Source organism: Sus scrofa, chromosome 14 (assembly GCF_054392235.1).
Source record: "Sus scrofa isolate SSC_HxYL_T2T_F1_AM1 chromosome 14, Sscrofa_HxYL_maternal_Yorkshire_Landrace_v2.0, whole genome shotgun sequence".
NCBI classification, from domain to species: domain Eukaryota; kingdom Metazoa; phylum Chordata; class Mammalia; order Artiodactyla; family Suidae; genus Sus; species Sus scrofa.
Window position 1 is genome coordinate 135,506,896 of NC_139396.1, and position 17,205 is coordinate 135,524,100.

General features: G+C 39.8%; 1 protein-coding gene across 3 annotated transcripts in view; it reads right to left on the reverse strand.

Annotated features, from left to right (window-relative positions):
• Nucleotides 1-17,205, reverse strand: part of OGA (O-GlcNAcase) — a 28,957-nt gene that overhangs the window by 4,731 nt on the left and 7,021 nt on the right. Inside the window, exons 4-14 of one of the 3 annotated variants that reach the window (XR_014826795.1) lie at nucleotides 17,059-17,189; nucleotides 14,486-14,657; nucleotides 12,635-12,733; nucleotides 10,690-10,974; nucleotides 9,725-9,883; nucleotides 8,535-9,148; nucleotides 7,998-8,172; nucleotides 4,747-6,339; nucleotides 3,700-3,804; nucleotides 2,721-2,806; nucleotides 2,246-2,438 (exon numbers count right to left, since the gene is read on the reverse strand). Coding sequence is in view for 1 of the 3 variants with exons in the window: in XM_003483548.5 (XP_003483596.1) it covers nucleotides 2,246-2,438; nucleotides 2,721-2,806; nucleotides 3,700-3,804; nucleotides 4,747-4,832; nucleotides 7,998-8,172; nucleotides 8,535-9,148; nucleotides 9,725-9,883; nucleotides 10,690-10,974; nucleotides 12,635-12,733; nucleotides 14,486-14,657; nucleotides 17,059-17,189 (2,105 nt within the window). In the remaining 2 variants the exon portion in view is untranslated. The remainder of the gene's footprint in view (nucleotides 1-2,245; nucleotides 2,439-2,720; nucleotides 2,807-3,699; nucleotides 3,805-4,746; nucleotides 6,340-7,997; nucleotides 8,173-8,534; nucleotides 9,149-9,724; nucleotides 9,884-10,689; nucleotides 10,975-12,634; nucleotides 12,734-14,485; nucleotides 14,658-17,058; nucleotides 17,190-17,205) is intronic. The other 2 variants (XM_003483548.5, XR_014826796.1) reach the window with 2 other exon arrangements.

Here is a 17,205-nt window from a genome sequence, read left to right on the forward strand (position 1 = left end):
AATATTCTTAGGACAGTAAAAAAAAAAAAAAAAAAAAAAAAAATTTGGCTTTGTCTATAGCATCCAGAAGCTCCTGGGCTAGGGATGAAAGCCAAGCCACAGCAGTGACAATGAGCCATAGCAGTGGCAAGGCCAAATCCTTAACCACTAGGCCACCTGGGGAACTGCTAAGACAGTAAATTTTATGTTATATATATATATATATATATATATACTTTACTACAATTTGTACAAAAAAGTTTGTAATACATACACTGGTCATTCTTTCTATGTTCCTATGCTCAAAACTGTCAGATATGGAAAAGCAACACATCAACAGCTCAATCATCAGCATGCTGCAGTCAATGTTGATATGATCCCAAGTAAGGAAGGTCACTCCAAAGCAGCCTCTTATTACAGAGCTACCCAGCTAGGAGCAAAAAGTGAAATACAGTAATAATCTACAGAGAGAATGTGAGTACACTGGTGTGGGGGAGAGGGAAGAGAATTTCAGAAAAGTGGAAGAGGAGCAATGTGGAAGAAAAAAGACAATGTCACAAATATGAGTCCAAACAGATCATCTAAAAGTATTCATTGAGGAGTTCCCATTGTGGTTCAGCAGGTTAAGAACCCAACTAGTATCCATGAGGATGCAGGTTTGATCCCTGGCCTCAATCAGTGGGTTAAAGATCTGGTGCTGCCACAGAATACCACCTCGCAATGGCTGTGGTGTAGGGCAGGTAGCTGTAGGCAGATTTGACCACTAGCCTGGGAACTTCCATATGCCACAGGTGTGACCCTAAAAATAAATAAATAAATAAATGGGGGGGAAAGTATTCATGGAGCACAAAAACCATCCTCAAGAAAAAATGTTTTTTTCTTTTTTGGCTGCTCCATAGCATAGAGAATTCCCAGGCCAGGGATCAGATCCGAGCCACATTCTTGACCCAAGTTGGAGCTGTGGCGACGCCGGATCCTTAACCCACTGTGCAGGGCCAGGGATTCAACTTGGGTCCCAGCACTCTCAAGACACTGCCAATCCCACTGCACCACAGCAGCAACTCCAAAAAGAAACGATTTTTAAAGTTCATTCCTTTTCTTTTTTTGCTTTTTTAGGACCATACTCGGGGCATATGGAGGTTCCCAGGCTAGGGACAGAATCAGAGCTACCGCTGCTGGCCTACGCCACAGTCATAGCAACGCCAGATCTGAGCTGTGTCTTTGACCCACACCACGGCTCAGGGCAATGCCGGATCCTTAACCTATGGAGGCCAGGGATGGAACCGCAACCACATGGTGCAACCACATGGTTCCTAGTCGGGATTAGTTCCACTATGGGAACTCCCTATTATTTTCTAATTACAATAAGAAAGCAAGTTAGCTTCATTAGCATGCAAATAAGAGATTTTTACATACCTAAACTTGCTCTGAGTAGCCAAAGAAGACCAAAATGTCCTTAAATTTGGTCCTTCAAATCAGGAAAGGAGGAGTTCCCCTCATGGCTCAATGGAAATGAAAATGACTAGTATCCATGAGGATGCAGGTTCAATCCCTGGCAACTCTCAGCAGTGGATTGAGGATCCTGCATTGCCATGAGCAGGTTGCAGACCTGGTTAGGATCTCACATTGCTGTTGCTGTTGCTGTGTTGTAGGCCAGCGGCTAAGGCTCCAATTTGACCCCTAGCCTGGGAACCTCCATATGCCACAAGTGCAGCCCTAAAAAGACCAAAAAAAAAAAAAAAAAAGAAAACAGGAAATATTTGTCTATATTATGCTCTTACTTGAAAAAATATTATGGCAATGTCTCCAAATCAAAAACTGTAGGGAACAGTGGAAAACATGCTAATAAGAGTAAGACCCGGGGAGTTCCTGTCGTGGCGCTGTGGTTAATGAATCTGACCATGAGGTTGCAGGTTCAATCCCTGGCCTTGCTCAATGGGTTAAGGATCCAGTGTTGCTGTGAGCTATGGTGTAGGTTGCAGACACGGCTCAGATCCTGTGTTGCTGTGGCTCTGGAGTAGGCCGGTGGCTACAGCTCCGATTCGACCCCTAGCCTGGGAACCTCCATGTGCCACAGGAGTGGCCCCAGAAAAGGCAAGAAGACAAAAAAAAAAAAAAAAAAAAAAAAAAAAAGTGTAAGACCCAAAAATTCTTTTCTGTTAAGAAATTTAGAAAGCATTGAGATTTTAAGATAGCCTGCCTGTTTTTTTAATAAGTATTAAAAAAAAAAAAATCACCAGTGTGTAATTCTAAATCTGTGTATTACCTCGGCCTCAGAGAGTTCTTTGTCGCCATTTGGCTTGGTATACTTCTCCTGCATGAAGGGAATCCAGGAAATTTTACATTTTTTAATGAAAGGGGTCACATCTACAGTGCCCAGGGCATAACCACATATGCCATCTTCATCTTCTAGAACAAAACAGTAATCCAGGCTGAGGGAAAGCAGCCCTCCTACTAACCTGCTCAGAAGAAAAGAGGCCAGAATGAGATAAGACACTAACATATAACTAGAATTCAATGATATAAGGCCCAATACACTCAAATGACAATGTGTAGAAACTAAATCTGATGTAAATATAAACTGGAAATACACACATACTAATACTCAGATTTTATTAAAGCTAAAGAAGGACTTCTAAAAAAAAAACTATACTTTTAGTTATCACCTCCCCTCAACTTGATAAACCTAGCTATGAAATGTCTACTCCCAAATCCAAAAATCCAAATACTTTATCACATACTTGTCTCCAATAAGGTCAGGCTGACTTTGAAAAGGTAAACCCACTCCATCGTCATACATTTCTCTGCAAATCTTGTATACGGAAGCCTGAAAACATAATCTAGTTAAGCAACGCATCAAGAAAAATGACAACAGATTTTAACAACAATATGACTCAGAAGTCAGAATGGACTTCTGGAAGAGGGAGTAACAAAAATGCCTGGCTTCTCATAAATATCATTTTGTTAAATGAAGGTTTATGCATTGAGTCATACTTGTAAAACCAGTAGAAAACAGCATGTTACAGTAAACATGCTTTGCAGGGAGAAAGTTGTAGGCAGTAAGTAGTGGATTCAAAATCAGCAAACTATGAGCTGAGTCTCAGTCTTCTATATATCCAAAATGTTTTAAATGTTATTGTCTTTAAGCAGTTTTGCTTTTTTTCTGTAACTGAAAACTACAGACAACCAATATACTGCAGAAAGTCAGCCAAAAACGACATTATCATTCAGACACACTCTTTGGTAACTGAACTCTGAATATGTTTCATCCAATGTTTTATTTATTTGTCTCCTGTCTTCTGAGGGCCGCACCTATGGCATATGGAGGTTCCCAAGCCAGGGGTCTAATCAGAGCTGCAGCCTCCAGCCTACGTACGCCACAGCCACAGCAACACTAGAGCTGAGCCGCGTCTGCGACGTACACCATGGCTAACGGCAACGCTGGCCAGGGATCGAACCCACAACCTCATGGTTCCTAGTCAGATTCATTTCCGCTGTGCCACGACAGGAACTCCTTATCTAATGTTTTAAAGGACTTGGCATAAGATACTATGAGTTTAAAGTCCTTATGCTCTTCCTTAAACATCTGGCGTTCCATGTTTTAAACTTTCTCCATCTAAAGTTTCTATTTTAAGACACGATATTTATTCTTTTAACCAGGAAGTTCAAAAGAAAGTATTAAGTGTTCACACAATCATGGGCAGGTAGATAGACAATTACCTCATCTTTAGGAAAATATGGTCTGATAGTATAAACTTTGGAGGTAGGAGTCAGTGGGGGTGGTTGAAAAAAGAGGTCATTTGCTCCATCAATTGGCAGCAAACGCTGTGGGAAGAAAAAAAGGGGAGATGGATTAGTGTTGGGAAGATGGCCATTTCTGCAAATGAGTGTGCACTGCAGATTACCAACTTAACATTAACTGGCTACTGCAGGCAGACCTAAAGAAGAGGGGTACACTATGCTTTACTAACATAAACACCTCTTTGCTGGGGGAAGGGAGTGCTTCTGAAATTACCCAAACTGAGTTATATAGCTTTAGTGGCATACTACTGGGGATTTAGGTTTACAGTTAAGAAAACAAAACAAAACCAAAAAAAACTATTCCAATTATGAGAAATCTATTTTTTTTTTTTTAAACCAATCTTATAGACCATCTCTCTACTAAAAGATGGCAGAACAGAATGTCAGGAGGAGAGGTTTGGTCTGAAGAGGGTTATCTGTCCAGGAGACGCTTTATCCCCAAAGCAATGCGCTTCAGTTTGCTGTGCGCAGCAGGGCACCTGTTGGGGGGAGAAAAGTAGAGCACCTGAAAAGTCCATGAACAAATTCCAACACCAAAAAAAGTCATTATTTTGTTCAAATTTTCATTCTGGACTGTTACAAGTTTCATCTATAAAGCCCTTTCACCATTCACTTGCATAACTATTCATCCTTTTTGCTCATGGAGTTTCCACTGGCAGACAAGCATGCGCGCATTGTGCATTGCGGGCGCAGATTAAAATGCTGTGCGACCTGCAAAGAAACAATGTGAAGTGTATACCTAGAGCCGCTGCGCTTCGCAGGCGCGGGGGGGAATTGGCAGCATCTCCTTCAGAAATTACTGTGAAAGAGGAGGAAAATTTCATTTAAAATCCAGCTATATAACTAAATTGAATTTGGGACTAGAAAGCCTTCGGCAGACCAATCCTTCCAGCCATCTGATGCGCAACATAAGGTTTCTCATAAAACAAAGAAAATGTCAATTCAGTTGTGAATTCATATTGATACCTGGAACTCTCCTGCTAGACCACCTCTAAAGGCCCAGGGTTCTTGGTCTCCAATTAAGAACTGTGCTGAAGAATGACTACGACACCCTGTTGAGATCAGATCCAAGCGGAGAACGTTACGAGAAAGGGGATTTCCTGGGGTCTCAAACGTCCAACAAACTAACAAACACTTTGTGGAAATAGCTCTCTAACAATAATAATCCAGGGCTTCAGGACAAGGCTGTGATAATAATTTTTTAAATTTATAATAGAATTTTAATATCTTCTGATTAATGATAATCACTGTTAAGAGTTTTACCCTTTCTTAAATTAATAGAAGGACAGCATCAAGTCTGCTTGGATCAAGTTTATATATATCCTAGGTGCAGCTATAAAAATCAAGGAAGCTGCTTGCTCTGCAGCAAAATTATAGTAACTATCATGTGAAATGAGATTGATGAGACATTTTATTATCACAGCCCATGAAGGAATTAAACCTGTCTGAAGTCACATTTTACATTTTGAGGAAAGGTACAGGAAAGGGAAGGAGGGGGGAAAAAGGGTTAATCTTGTCAGAAAACTAAGGTCAGCAAAATAAAGAAAAGAAATTGTTCAATAACTTCACAATGAAACACGAGTACTTTTTTTTTTCTTGACAAGGACAATCCAAATTCAGACAATTCAGACTTGACTAGTAATAATACCAGTCTGACAGATTCTGAGAACTAAGGAGAGCTGACAGATGATCCTAACTTGTCCAGAGCTAAAACATACTTTTAAGAAAAGTATGACGGTATCTAGCTCCTCTAATTGGTCATTACAATCTTTGTAGTGCACTTAGCTCATACATGGAGTGGCAGGCTTTGCTGTGCAAAGACCTTTAACACTGACACCACTTAACCAACTCCATAGGCAATAAATAAGAGGTAATTAACAGCAAATACTTGGAGGCCAAACCAAAATCACCTGCCTAGTCTTCTGACAAGATAAAGCAGCGCAACATAGTCCTTTTCCATTTGAAGACAGCATTCTACCTCCTGTTCAAGTTAACAGTCTCATCAGTACAATATACAGTGTGCTAGTCAGACAGTCCCAAAGCAAACCAATTTTTTTGCTGACAATTCAGGCCCGTTAAGAGATTGTATCCAGGGTTGCTGTTTTTCAGGGGTAGGGGTACTTAAATATATATATATATATATATATATATAATGTAATGTTTGTAAAATAAATATGAAATAGGGTCAAAATTTAGGTTATGAAGAGAACATGCCCCATTCCATAGCTCAGTGTAAATTTACACTGCAGAAAAAAATCTATGCCTCTCAAACTTTAAGATCAGCCAATTTCCCCTACCCCTCACTTTGAGACTACAACATAACTAGCACTTTCAACTATTACAATAAAAAGCTGCATGTACGAAGAGCTGTGTAAATGAAAACATGGTTAATGCCTCAGTCGCTGCGCAAACGTGACTTCAGTTCATGCCTACTGCCCTTAAATCTACCTGAGCTACCTCACAGAACCTTTCAATTTAAACTAATTAATCATGACGCGCTGTGAACATCTGCCGCTGTCCATCCAATAGTAGTAGAACTTGGGCTGAGGATTCTCCCATCTGTACACAATGGGGAAGAAGATAATAGAAGTCGTTAGTAATCAAAAGTACTGCATAGCCACAATCTTTAAAGGACTGAATGCCAGCTGGACTGGAAAGAGGAGGAAAATGAAGGGTTCTAATCAGCACTTCCCTTAAATAACTACAGAACCATGAAAATACTCTCCATGTCGTGAGCTGCTGTAAAAGCTATGTGGATGCCAAGATTATTTAAAACTTCTAAAATGCTCTAACCTTGAGACTGTGCAACAGCTATATACAATTCGGGAAAGCTACCCTCATAATTACACAGTACAGAGGTAAAGCATGAGAGAAAAAAGCAGCAATACTGTATACAATCAAGAATTCTTAGTAATTCTTGAATTAAAGCTGAATATCAAATGTTTTAAGCAGTATTTTCTAGTTCAATAATCCAGATTGCAGGTTAGGAACTTAAGACTTCTTTCCCTATAAGGGTTAATTATAACCCCCTGGCCAGAAGCCTGAAAGGCAAATGCCACCACCAACAATCAATATAGAAGTTTTTCCTGAGTCTAAAGGCAGACTTCTATCACAGAGAAGAGACGTCTTGGAGCCTTGTAACGAGAGATCAAAATTCTCTCTTCTGCCTCTTGTGCTACATATACAGGAACCCAAAGTTCTCTATTTTCAAATTAAGAGTAACTCTCTTTTTAGCTGCTAATAAGTTGTATCACAGTAATAATATAGGCAGAAAGTGAGAAATCTCTTTGCTGCCACTCCTGCATCCAGTGTTTCACACTAAGTTCACAGTGTTTCACACTTTTATTTCATAACCAAGGCTATGTAACCCATCATAGTATTTGTGACTACTATGAAAACTATGACATGTCAGTTAGCCTTGCTGCCTGCTGTGTGCTATGTGTAAGGCCATTACATATTCCTTATAGCTTGATTGAAAACCTGGAAATGAAATGAGATCCCTGGAGAAACTTGGCCATGCTGGTGCTTTTTACCAAGTTTGAGAACGTAAAAAAAAATAATAAAAGAAATAAAAAAAAAAAAATCAGTTTTCAAAAGAAACATCCAGAAGTCCATTTAACAAAGCAGAAAGTTTTCAGGGGATTGCAATTTCTATCCCCTGCTAAAACCAATTACTTGGTAGAGAGATAAAGAAAAAGCCAGTGAAATAATATCAAGTAGCACCAGAATAGCCTACACTAAAGCTCGCATGCGCACAGGGCTGGGAGGACGGCTTCCTCTTTCCAGGCCCCTTAGGTCATTTCGGCAATTGTTCTGTTAACACAGCATTAATGTTATCAAGACACAGCAAGCAGCAGAGAGCTTACAGAGTCACAATTCATAGTGTCTCATCTCCAAATCAGGTAAAAGTGGTATATACAGGGTTCCATCCAGGAAGCATTCAGTCAGAGCAAGTTAAAGTCAGTACTTTCTACACATTTTCAAGATATTTATGCTGAATTAGCCCAAGGGAGAAAAATCAATGTGCTCAATATATCTACTGAGGCTTGCACCTCAAGTCTGCGACTGGTTATACCTTTGAAAGAAATCTAAGCAAGGAATTTAAACACAATTGGAAATTCACCAATATCCTAAATGTTTTTCTCCCTATGGGATAATTTTTTTTTTTTTAAGGGACAATATATCTGAGGAGAAGAGATTATTCCTGGTGCACCTACCTAACCACTGTACAAAAGACTTCACCATAGACATTATACTCTTGATATCCCAAACATAGGAGTACATGTCATAAAGGATTGTCCTGTTGGCACAATTGGAGAGCCGAGTGAACATTCCCATCACTAGTCCACACATCTCTTCAAACTTGGCTGCTCGTGACCGCCATTCTTCAATCTATTGAGGAGCAATAAAAAAACTCAAAAAATCGAAAGCTTAAATCATAATCTAAAACAGTTATAAACTAAGCTGTTATCAGGTACCTGCAAATTTACCATAATATTAAAAAAAACACTGGGCTTAAATTCTTTAGGACAAGCAATACAAGTTTGTGTCTCCCCAAACTGACATATATTCCTAAAATCATCAACCATAAGGTCAAACTATGGAACTGTATCTACCTACTTTATACAGTAGAGTCCACACCTACTTTATAGAACACATTCCAAGGTATGGTTAATTCTCTTTAAGACTTCCTCCATATCATCAGCATGAGGACCCATCCAGGCCAGAGAAGCAGATAAATTAAGCATACTCACTTTTTCAGAGTCTTTTCCTTTGCAGTTGACACTGACAACACTGCTATTTGCTCGAAGCCACTGGAACTCTCGTAACATCTGTGCTCCTTTGGGTCCATGCTCATAAGGAAGGTAGAATAGGTCAGCAAGTAACTGTAAATCCTCCAGAGTAACTGGTTCTGCAGTATACAAAGGTTTTTCATTTGGACCAGGTACAAACTGCTCTTTGTTTGTCTGTTCATCAGTCTGCATAGGGGCAATATCATTAATGCAATCTTCTTGCATAGACATCTCTGGGGATTTTGACTCCGCTATGCTCTCTTTATCAGTATCCATTGGTTTCAATTCCTCTGCCATTTTAGCTTCAACAATTTCAGTTAGTATTTGATTGTCATTTTTGTGGTCTGTTTCTTCCTGTTTTTCCACAACCATGTCCATAGGTTCTTCATCTGGCTGTTTCTTTTCTTCTTCCTTGGTTAGAGCTGTGGACTCACCACTCAAGGCTGCTCCCTGGCTCATAATGGGCTCCTGGTAAACTGTTGTAACTACAGTTGTGGCATTTAAAGAAGGTGCTGCAACTAGAGGAGTCCCATCAACTACACTTGCTTTCGCTCCACTGTGAGCAACTTGCCTACCTATAAAAATAAATTCCCAGAAAGATAATCAGAATTAGAAACAGAACAAATCAGATCTAGAGAAATGTTTTCTTATCCTATCTTCAACTATGAACCTAAATTTGAGATTCCAAATATATGAGCCTCAAAAAAAAGGCTTACTTCCTCTAAACCACTGGGGAGATGAGGAAAAGAGGAGGGGGAACAGATGATAACCATCTCAACATCTATTATTTTCTTCTCTTTTGAAGATGTGTATTTAAAAACAACTATTTCGAAAAAAAAATGTTTTAAAAAACACATTAGCATATCATCAAGATAAAAGCTATTTAAGACCAAAAGTAACACCTTTTTTTGCTGCACTGCGGCATGTGAGAGTTCCTGGGCCAGGGATCAAACCCATGCCACAGCAGTGACAAAGCCAGGTCCTTAATCCACTGAGCCACCAAAGAACTCCCAAAAATAAGATTTTAAAAGCGTTATCCTCTAAATCCCTACATTTCATTTTGCCTGGTGGGCCTATTAAGACACGTCACAAATAGTCTTTAGGTCTCAAACAAAGTGATGGAACCCCCTCACAAAGAATGCCAAACTTACTGCTGTACTGATGAGGAACACCAAACTCCTGCAACCATTCTGTTAAAGCTAACTTCAGAGCCATTTGCGGACTATAAAGTACATCAGTTTCAATATCTTCATCACTGCCTTCATTTTCTAACTTTATCTGGATTGATACAGTACTGTCTTCACTATCAGCTGCAAAAAAGAGAAAGAGCACAAAAACAGTTTGGATTACAATACCTGTTACAGTAAAACCAGAGAAGCAAAAAGCTGCAACAAGAACAAGTATACCAATATGAAAACAACCAAGACCCTACACTTAACTACTTCACCTAGAAGAGTCATCTAATGTATTGCTAAATGTAAAATTCCCACTGAAATAAAAAAAAACCCTAATTTTAGAATCACTAGTAAAATCATTCATTAATGTCCACTGCGTACCAATTACTAGTAATGCAAGGTTAAAGGCACTATACTTTTTTTTTAGGGCCACACCTACAGCATATGAAAGTTCCCAGGCTAGGGGTCAAACTGGAACTGCAGGTGCTGGCTTACACCACAGCCACAGCAATACCAGATCCAAGGCACATCTGCAACCTGCGCTGTGGCTTGAGGCACCACTGGATCCTTAACTCACTGAGTGAGGCCAAGGATCAAACCCATATCCTCATGGATACTAGTAGGGTTCTTAACCCGCTGAGCCACAATGGCAACTCCCTGAAGGCACTATACTACTTTTCATAAAGAAAATATTCCCTGGAGTTCCCTTAAAAGTCTAAGTCGATATTTTAAAAATAAAGAAGTGAGGCCAAGAAGTTATTATGTAACTTGTCTGAAGCCACTCAGCCCTTCATCTATCATAAACATCTCATTCATGGTACTAAATACCACCTTAAAAAAAATCCTCTTAAATCTTGATGACAAAGGAATATATACTTGCTAATGGTTCTAGTTAACCCCAAACTCTCCTCCCAAAGTCAAGAATTAAATCATCTACTTACTCATCACTACATCTTTCCTCACTCCATTCATGTTTGATTTGTACCACGTGGCAAGGGTATGGATAGCAACATAGTTGGCTTCAAATTCACAATTTGGATTAGTTAGGACTCCTTTTAACCGAGGGATGAGTTCTGTGGATCTTCCTTTGTAAGGACCCAGAAATAGTCTCTTCTGATCATAATCGTTAGCATGAATGTTATCCCAGATTACTGGTGCTCTCTTAATAATCTTGGAAACTTCTTCAATGGACTCTACTGGAATTTCTTTAGAAACAACTTTGGGACCTAGAAATAATGGCCACCATTTATTAAAATACCCTCATACATGGTTCTTCAAAATACATTGAATGTAATTTTTAAAATGTATTTCCCTTGTTATATATATACACTTTCTAACAATTTTTCTTTATAAAACATACAGCAACATGTCCTTTCACTCAGTTCTGTGCCCCTAACTCAACATTTTCTCACGTCAGATTTCTAGATATAAATTTTGTTGTTAAAAGGTATGAATGTTTTGGATAGGCAATGATATCTTGCTGTATATAGCAAAGGGAACTATATACAGTCACTTGGGATGGAACATGATGGAGGATTATGTGAGAAAAAGAATGTATATATATTGAAGTTTAGGTCGCTTTGCTATACAGCAGAAAGTGACAGAGTATCGTAAATCAACCATAATAAAAAATAAATAAATAAAAGATATGATTATTTAAGGTTTGAGCAAGTTTCCTCAAACTGATATATTAGAAATTAGGGGAGTTCCCGTCATGGCGCAGTGGTTAACGAATCCGACTAGGAACCATGAGGTTGCGGGTTTGATCCCTGCCCTTGCTCAGTGGGTTAACGATCCGGCGTTGCCGTGAGCTGTGGTGTAGGTTGCAGATGCGGCTCGGATCTCTCGTTGCTGTGGCTCTGGTGTAGGCAGACCACTACGGCTCCGATTAGACCCCTAGCCTGGGAACCTCCATATGTCGCTGGAGTGGCCCAAAGAAATAGCAAAAAGACCAAAAAAAAAAAAAAAAAAAAAAGAAATTAGGGAAGGATTAAAAAAAACCCGATACATTAATAAGAAACAATTCTTCATATTAATATTTTTCCCTATCATATATAGTATATCCTTAATTAGACAAACTAAGTAACCTAAACTCTGGGGTGGGTTTCTGTCCTTAATTTTCAGAATACAAACTAATACAGCTCATTAATTACTAGCTGTCAATCTAGCATTACTGCTTTCACTTTATAAAACATTCTCCTAGTGCTAGGATCAACACCCATTAATCCAGATCCCATTAGCTGTATTAGCAGTCAGTAAATGATATTCAGGAGTTCCTGTCGTGGCGCAGCAGAAACAAATCTGGCTAGGAACCATGAGGTTTTGGGTTCCATCCCTGGCCTCACTCAGTGGGTTAAGGATCTAGCATGGCCGTGAGCTGTGGTCTAGGTTGCAGACACAGCTCGTATCTGGCGTTGCTGTGGCTCTGGCATAGGTGGTCGGCAACAGCTCCAATTAGACTCCTAGCCTGGGAACCTCCATATGCCGTGGGTGCAGCCCTAAAAAAAAAAAAAAAAAAAAAGTAAATGATATTCAGACTCAGTGCAAAATCCTCAAAGATGTTTGTTGTTTTTTGTTTTGTTTCTATGTCTGCACCCACGGCATGTGGAATTTCCCGGGCCAGGGATCGAACCTGTGCCACAGCTGTGACAATGCAGATCCTTAACCCACTAAGCCATCAGGGAACTCCCTCAAAGTTGTTGTTGTTGTTTTTTTTTTTTTTTTTTTAAATACTTAGTGAAGAACATATACTTCGTAAAAGAAAGGGAATAAAATATGTTATGGTTATGGCTCAACTTTTTTTCAAGTATCCAATTAACCAGAACAACCAATTTCTTTAGGTCCCAGTTAATTAAAAGTTTTACTATATAATTTGTTAAAACTTACCTGTCCAAAGCACCTCAATTCCAGGCAGGAGCTTTTCACCCACAGTCCTTAAATAAGGAGACTGAGACACATTTGGATAACAGAAAGTGCCACAATATTCTGAATGTAGGAGAAAAAATAAGTCAAAGAGGAGTGAAATGGTCATGAGTTTTTGAACGGGGACAAAATGTCCACTGATTTTAATTTCTTTTCATCAAATGATAAAAGACCTCCAAGGCATGCCCCAAAACAAGTAAACTCAAGTGGGTAATTCATATAAGAATCAACTTATAAAAAAATTAGAATAATCAATTCATTAAATCTAATATCCTTCCTCCAACAGTAGGACAGATCAATCCTATGGTCCTACGTTTACTAAAAATACAAGTTTACTAAAGAAATAATTAGAATTTTTAGCATTTTTCTACATAATTCTGAATTGCCTACATTTCTGTTATAATTAGAGATCAAACAGATTGGACTGATTATATTATAACAGAAAGAATGCAACACTACACCCCTATTAGTACTCAAGTACAACTAATTAAAATTTGCAGTGACCAAAAAAAAAAAAAAAACAAAAAAAAAAACAAAAAAAAAAAACCTACACATACACACAAAAGAGGAAAAATAATTTAAAAAACATGTAAGTTAAAAAGAAAAAAAAAAACAAAAAACAAAGAGTTCCTGCTATGGCACAATGGGATCTGCAGCATCTTGGGAGCACTAGGACACAGGTTTGATCCCTGGCCTGGTAGAGTGGGTTAGGGATTGGGTATGGCAGCAGCTGAGGCTTAGATCACAAATGAAGCTCGGATCTGATCCCTGGCTTGGGAATTCCACATGCCAGAGAGGTGGCCAAAACAGAAAAAAAAAAAATTTAATGAAAAAGAAAAAAAATTGCAGCAAATTAAGAAATTCCCACGTATGACCTTACTAAATATTACCTGAATAGTCTAGTAGTATCAGATCACTGAGATAAAGTTCATGGGTTACAATACTCTAAGATACACATACACACAGTTAAATAAATTCAGTCTACAATTTCTTACAATTTATTTTAACACTTCCTGAACAAAAAGTTGAGTCTGGGGAAATTCTCTTAAAGGCTGTATTTTGACAGGCAAAAAAAGAGAAACAACATTTTCAAAGGAAGGAACCAGGGAAAGATGGGTGGGGTGGACCATTAAGCCTTCTATATGCTGACTACGGAAGTAAGGGCCCAGATGGGAATGGGAGGAATGAAAAGGGATACTGATATACAAGGGCAGGGAAAAAAAAAAAGTAGGAGGAAATGACAAGTGACTAAGTTAAAAGCAATGTAAATTTGCTTTTTTCTTGTTTTTATTTTGACAATACTATCCCCTCTCCCCTAATGCTCAAAACGTAATAATGTTTATACACTTCCAGTACTTAAAAAACAAACAGGAATTCCTGTCATGGCTCGGCAGTAACAAACCCAACTAGTATCCATGAGATGCAGGTTCGATCCCTGGCCTTGTTCAGTGGGTTAAGGATCCGGCATTGCCATGAGCTGTGGTGCAGGTCGCAGATGCGGCTCAGATCTGGCATTGCTATGGCTCTGGCGTAGGCCGGCAGCTACAGCTCCAATTAGACCCCTAGCTTGGGAACCTCCATATGCCACGGGAGCAGCCCTAGAAAAGGCAAAAAGACAAAAAAAAAAAAAAAAAAAAAAAGATCTAGAGAAATGTTTTCTACAAAAAGAATTCCTACCTTTATATACCAAAGGGAGAGAGGATAATACAACACAACCCATACGTGGTGCTCTGAAAGTTATGTTTCAAGACTAGTTGAATATAAAGCTATTATTTATAATCAACTATTATTTATGTTTAAGCTATTATACAATACCTGTGGGACAGAAGAGGAAAGTTTCTGGCTCTCCTAGGTATTGATAAATTTCATTTGTGATGGAGACCTGGGCATGAGCAAAAGAACTGAATACCTCTTTGTCAGCTGCACACATATTATGGTCAATATCATCAAAAAGCAAGGCAAATGATCTGCACCCAAACTGAGAAACCTAGGAAAAGAAATTCAAAACAAAATGCTTTACCAGCTCATCAAGGATTAAAAATACAGCATTTCAAGTATATTTATTTATTTATTTTCCTTTTTAGGGCTGCACCTGCAGCATGTGGAAGGTTCCCAGCTAGGGATCAAATCAGAGCTGCAGCTGCCGGCCTACACCACAGCTCAGAGCAACGCCGGATCCTTAACCCACTGAGCGAGGCCAGGAATGGAACCCGCATCCTCGTGGATAAAAGTCAGATTTGTTACCACTGAGCCACAATGAGAACTCCCTCGAGTATATTTAATAGTTATATTTAAAAATCAAGTATTTTCCTTAGTAGAATGTTCACAACCAAATCATTGTCTCTACATTTTCTATGTTAAATAACTAGACAGTTCTGGGACCCATTTTTTCCTTTGGGTTTGAATGCAATATGCCAGTATGTTCTAACAAAGCTTCTATAATGTGGCTTATCCTTCTACCTCTGCTGACTAGAAAATCAAACAGAAAAGAAACTTCCCATCATGGCGCAGCAGAAACAAATCCAACTAGTATTCATGAGGATGTGGGTTCAATCTCTGGCCTTGCTCAGGGGATCCAGCATAGCCATTCATTAAGTTGGGGTGCAGGTTGCAGACACAGCTTGGATCCTCCAGTGCTGTGGCCTTGGTGTAGGCTGGCAGCTGTAACTCTGATTTGACCCCTAGCCTGGGAACTTCCACATGCCATGGGTGCAGCCCTAAAAAGTTAAAAAAACAAAAACAGGAGTTCCCGTCATGGCGCAGTGGTTAACGAATCCGACTAGGAACCATGAGGTTGCGGGTTCGGTCCCTGCCCTTGCTCAGTGGGTTAACGATCCGGCGTTGCCGTGAGCTGTGGTGTAGGTTGCAGACGCGGCTCGGATCCCGCGTTGCTGTGGCTCTGGTGTAGGCCGGTGGCTATAGCTCCGATTGGACCCCTAGCCTGGGAACCTCCATATGCCGCAGGAGCGGCCCAAAGAAATAGCAAAAAGACAAAAAAAAAAAAAAAAAAAAAAAAAAAAAAAAAAACCCCATGAATAATAAGAAAACTCTAAGACATAAAAAACCCAAGTCATCTAAAATACTCTAATGCCGATTAATTTCTTTGCACATAAACCTAAGCCATCAATCAGAAAAATCAACATAGTAGAATATGATCAAATAGGAAAATAACCTCTCAAAAGCTTATCCATAGAACCTCAACTACTTTAGGACTTCCCACTGTGGCTCAGCTGTAACGAACCTAACTAGTATCCATGAGGATGAGGGTCTGATCCCTACCTTCGCTCAGTGCGTTAAGGATCCTCACTCAGAAGTTAAGGCAAGCACCCACAGCATACAGTCTCTCAAAAAGTGCTCTGGAAGTTCCCGTCGTGGCGCAGTGGTTAACGAATCCGACTAGGAACCATGAGGTTGCGGGTTCGGTCCCTGCCCTTGCTCAGTGGGTTAACGATCCGGCGTTGCCGTGAGCTGTGGTGTAGGTCACAGACGCGGCTCGGATCCGGTGTTGCTGTGGCTCTGGCATAGGCTGGCAGCTACAGCTCCGATTCGACCCCTAGCCTGGGAACCTCCATATGCCGCAGGAGCGGCCCAAAGAAATAGCAAAAAGACAAAAGAAAAAAAAAAAAAGTGCTCTGGGCCACTTAACTCAGACTCACCCAGAATCTGTAGTAAGTATCCACCCCAAGTCTAAGACTCTCTGGGGGAGTTCCCAGTGCAGTGCAGCAGGTTAACAATTCAACTGTAGTGGCTCAGGTCGCTCAGAGCTGTAGGTTCAAGCGCCAGTCCTGTGCAATGGGTTAAAGGATCCAGTGCTCAGGGCTCCTGCAGCTGTGGCAAAGGTCAAAGCTGTGGCTCAGAGTCACGCCCTAGCCAAAGAACTTCCATGTGCTCTGAGTTCAGCCATAAAATTAAAAATAAAACGCAAACAAAAAGGACCCCTGAGGAAGTTCCTTTCTTGGCTCAGCAGTTAACACAACCAACTAGGATCCATGAGGATGAGGTTCGATCCCTGGCCTTGCTCAGTGGGTTAAGTGTTGCCATGAGCTGTGGTGTAGGTCCCGGATGCAGCTCTGATCCTGAGTTGCTATGGCTATGGAGTAGGCTGGCAGCTTCTGCTCAGATTCGATCCCTAGCCTGGGAACTTCCATTTGCCCTGGGTGCAACCCTAAAAGTGCAAAACAAAAAAAACAAACAAAAACCTCTGGGAATACCTCCAGTAAAGCTCTTCTGACTTTAGAAAACAGTCCTTTATCAAAATGATTTTTTAAAAGTACAGAAACGAAGTATTCTGAATTTGGTTTCCTTTTAACATTATAAAAGCAGCTCAGAAAACTTTTTAGTTTCATATACTCATTAAGGGGAAAAAAATGGAAAGGTAAATATATTACCTGGTCCAGTTTGCGTTTCAATGTAGATATCTCCTTAGGGTTAGAAAAGGTAATATCCAATCCAGGTGAAATAGCATAGATGAACTCTATCTCATATTCTCGTGCAGCAGAGATGAGAGTCATAAGTTGCTCTAAAGAACAAAGTTC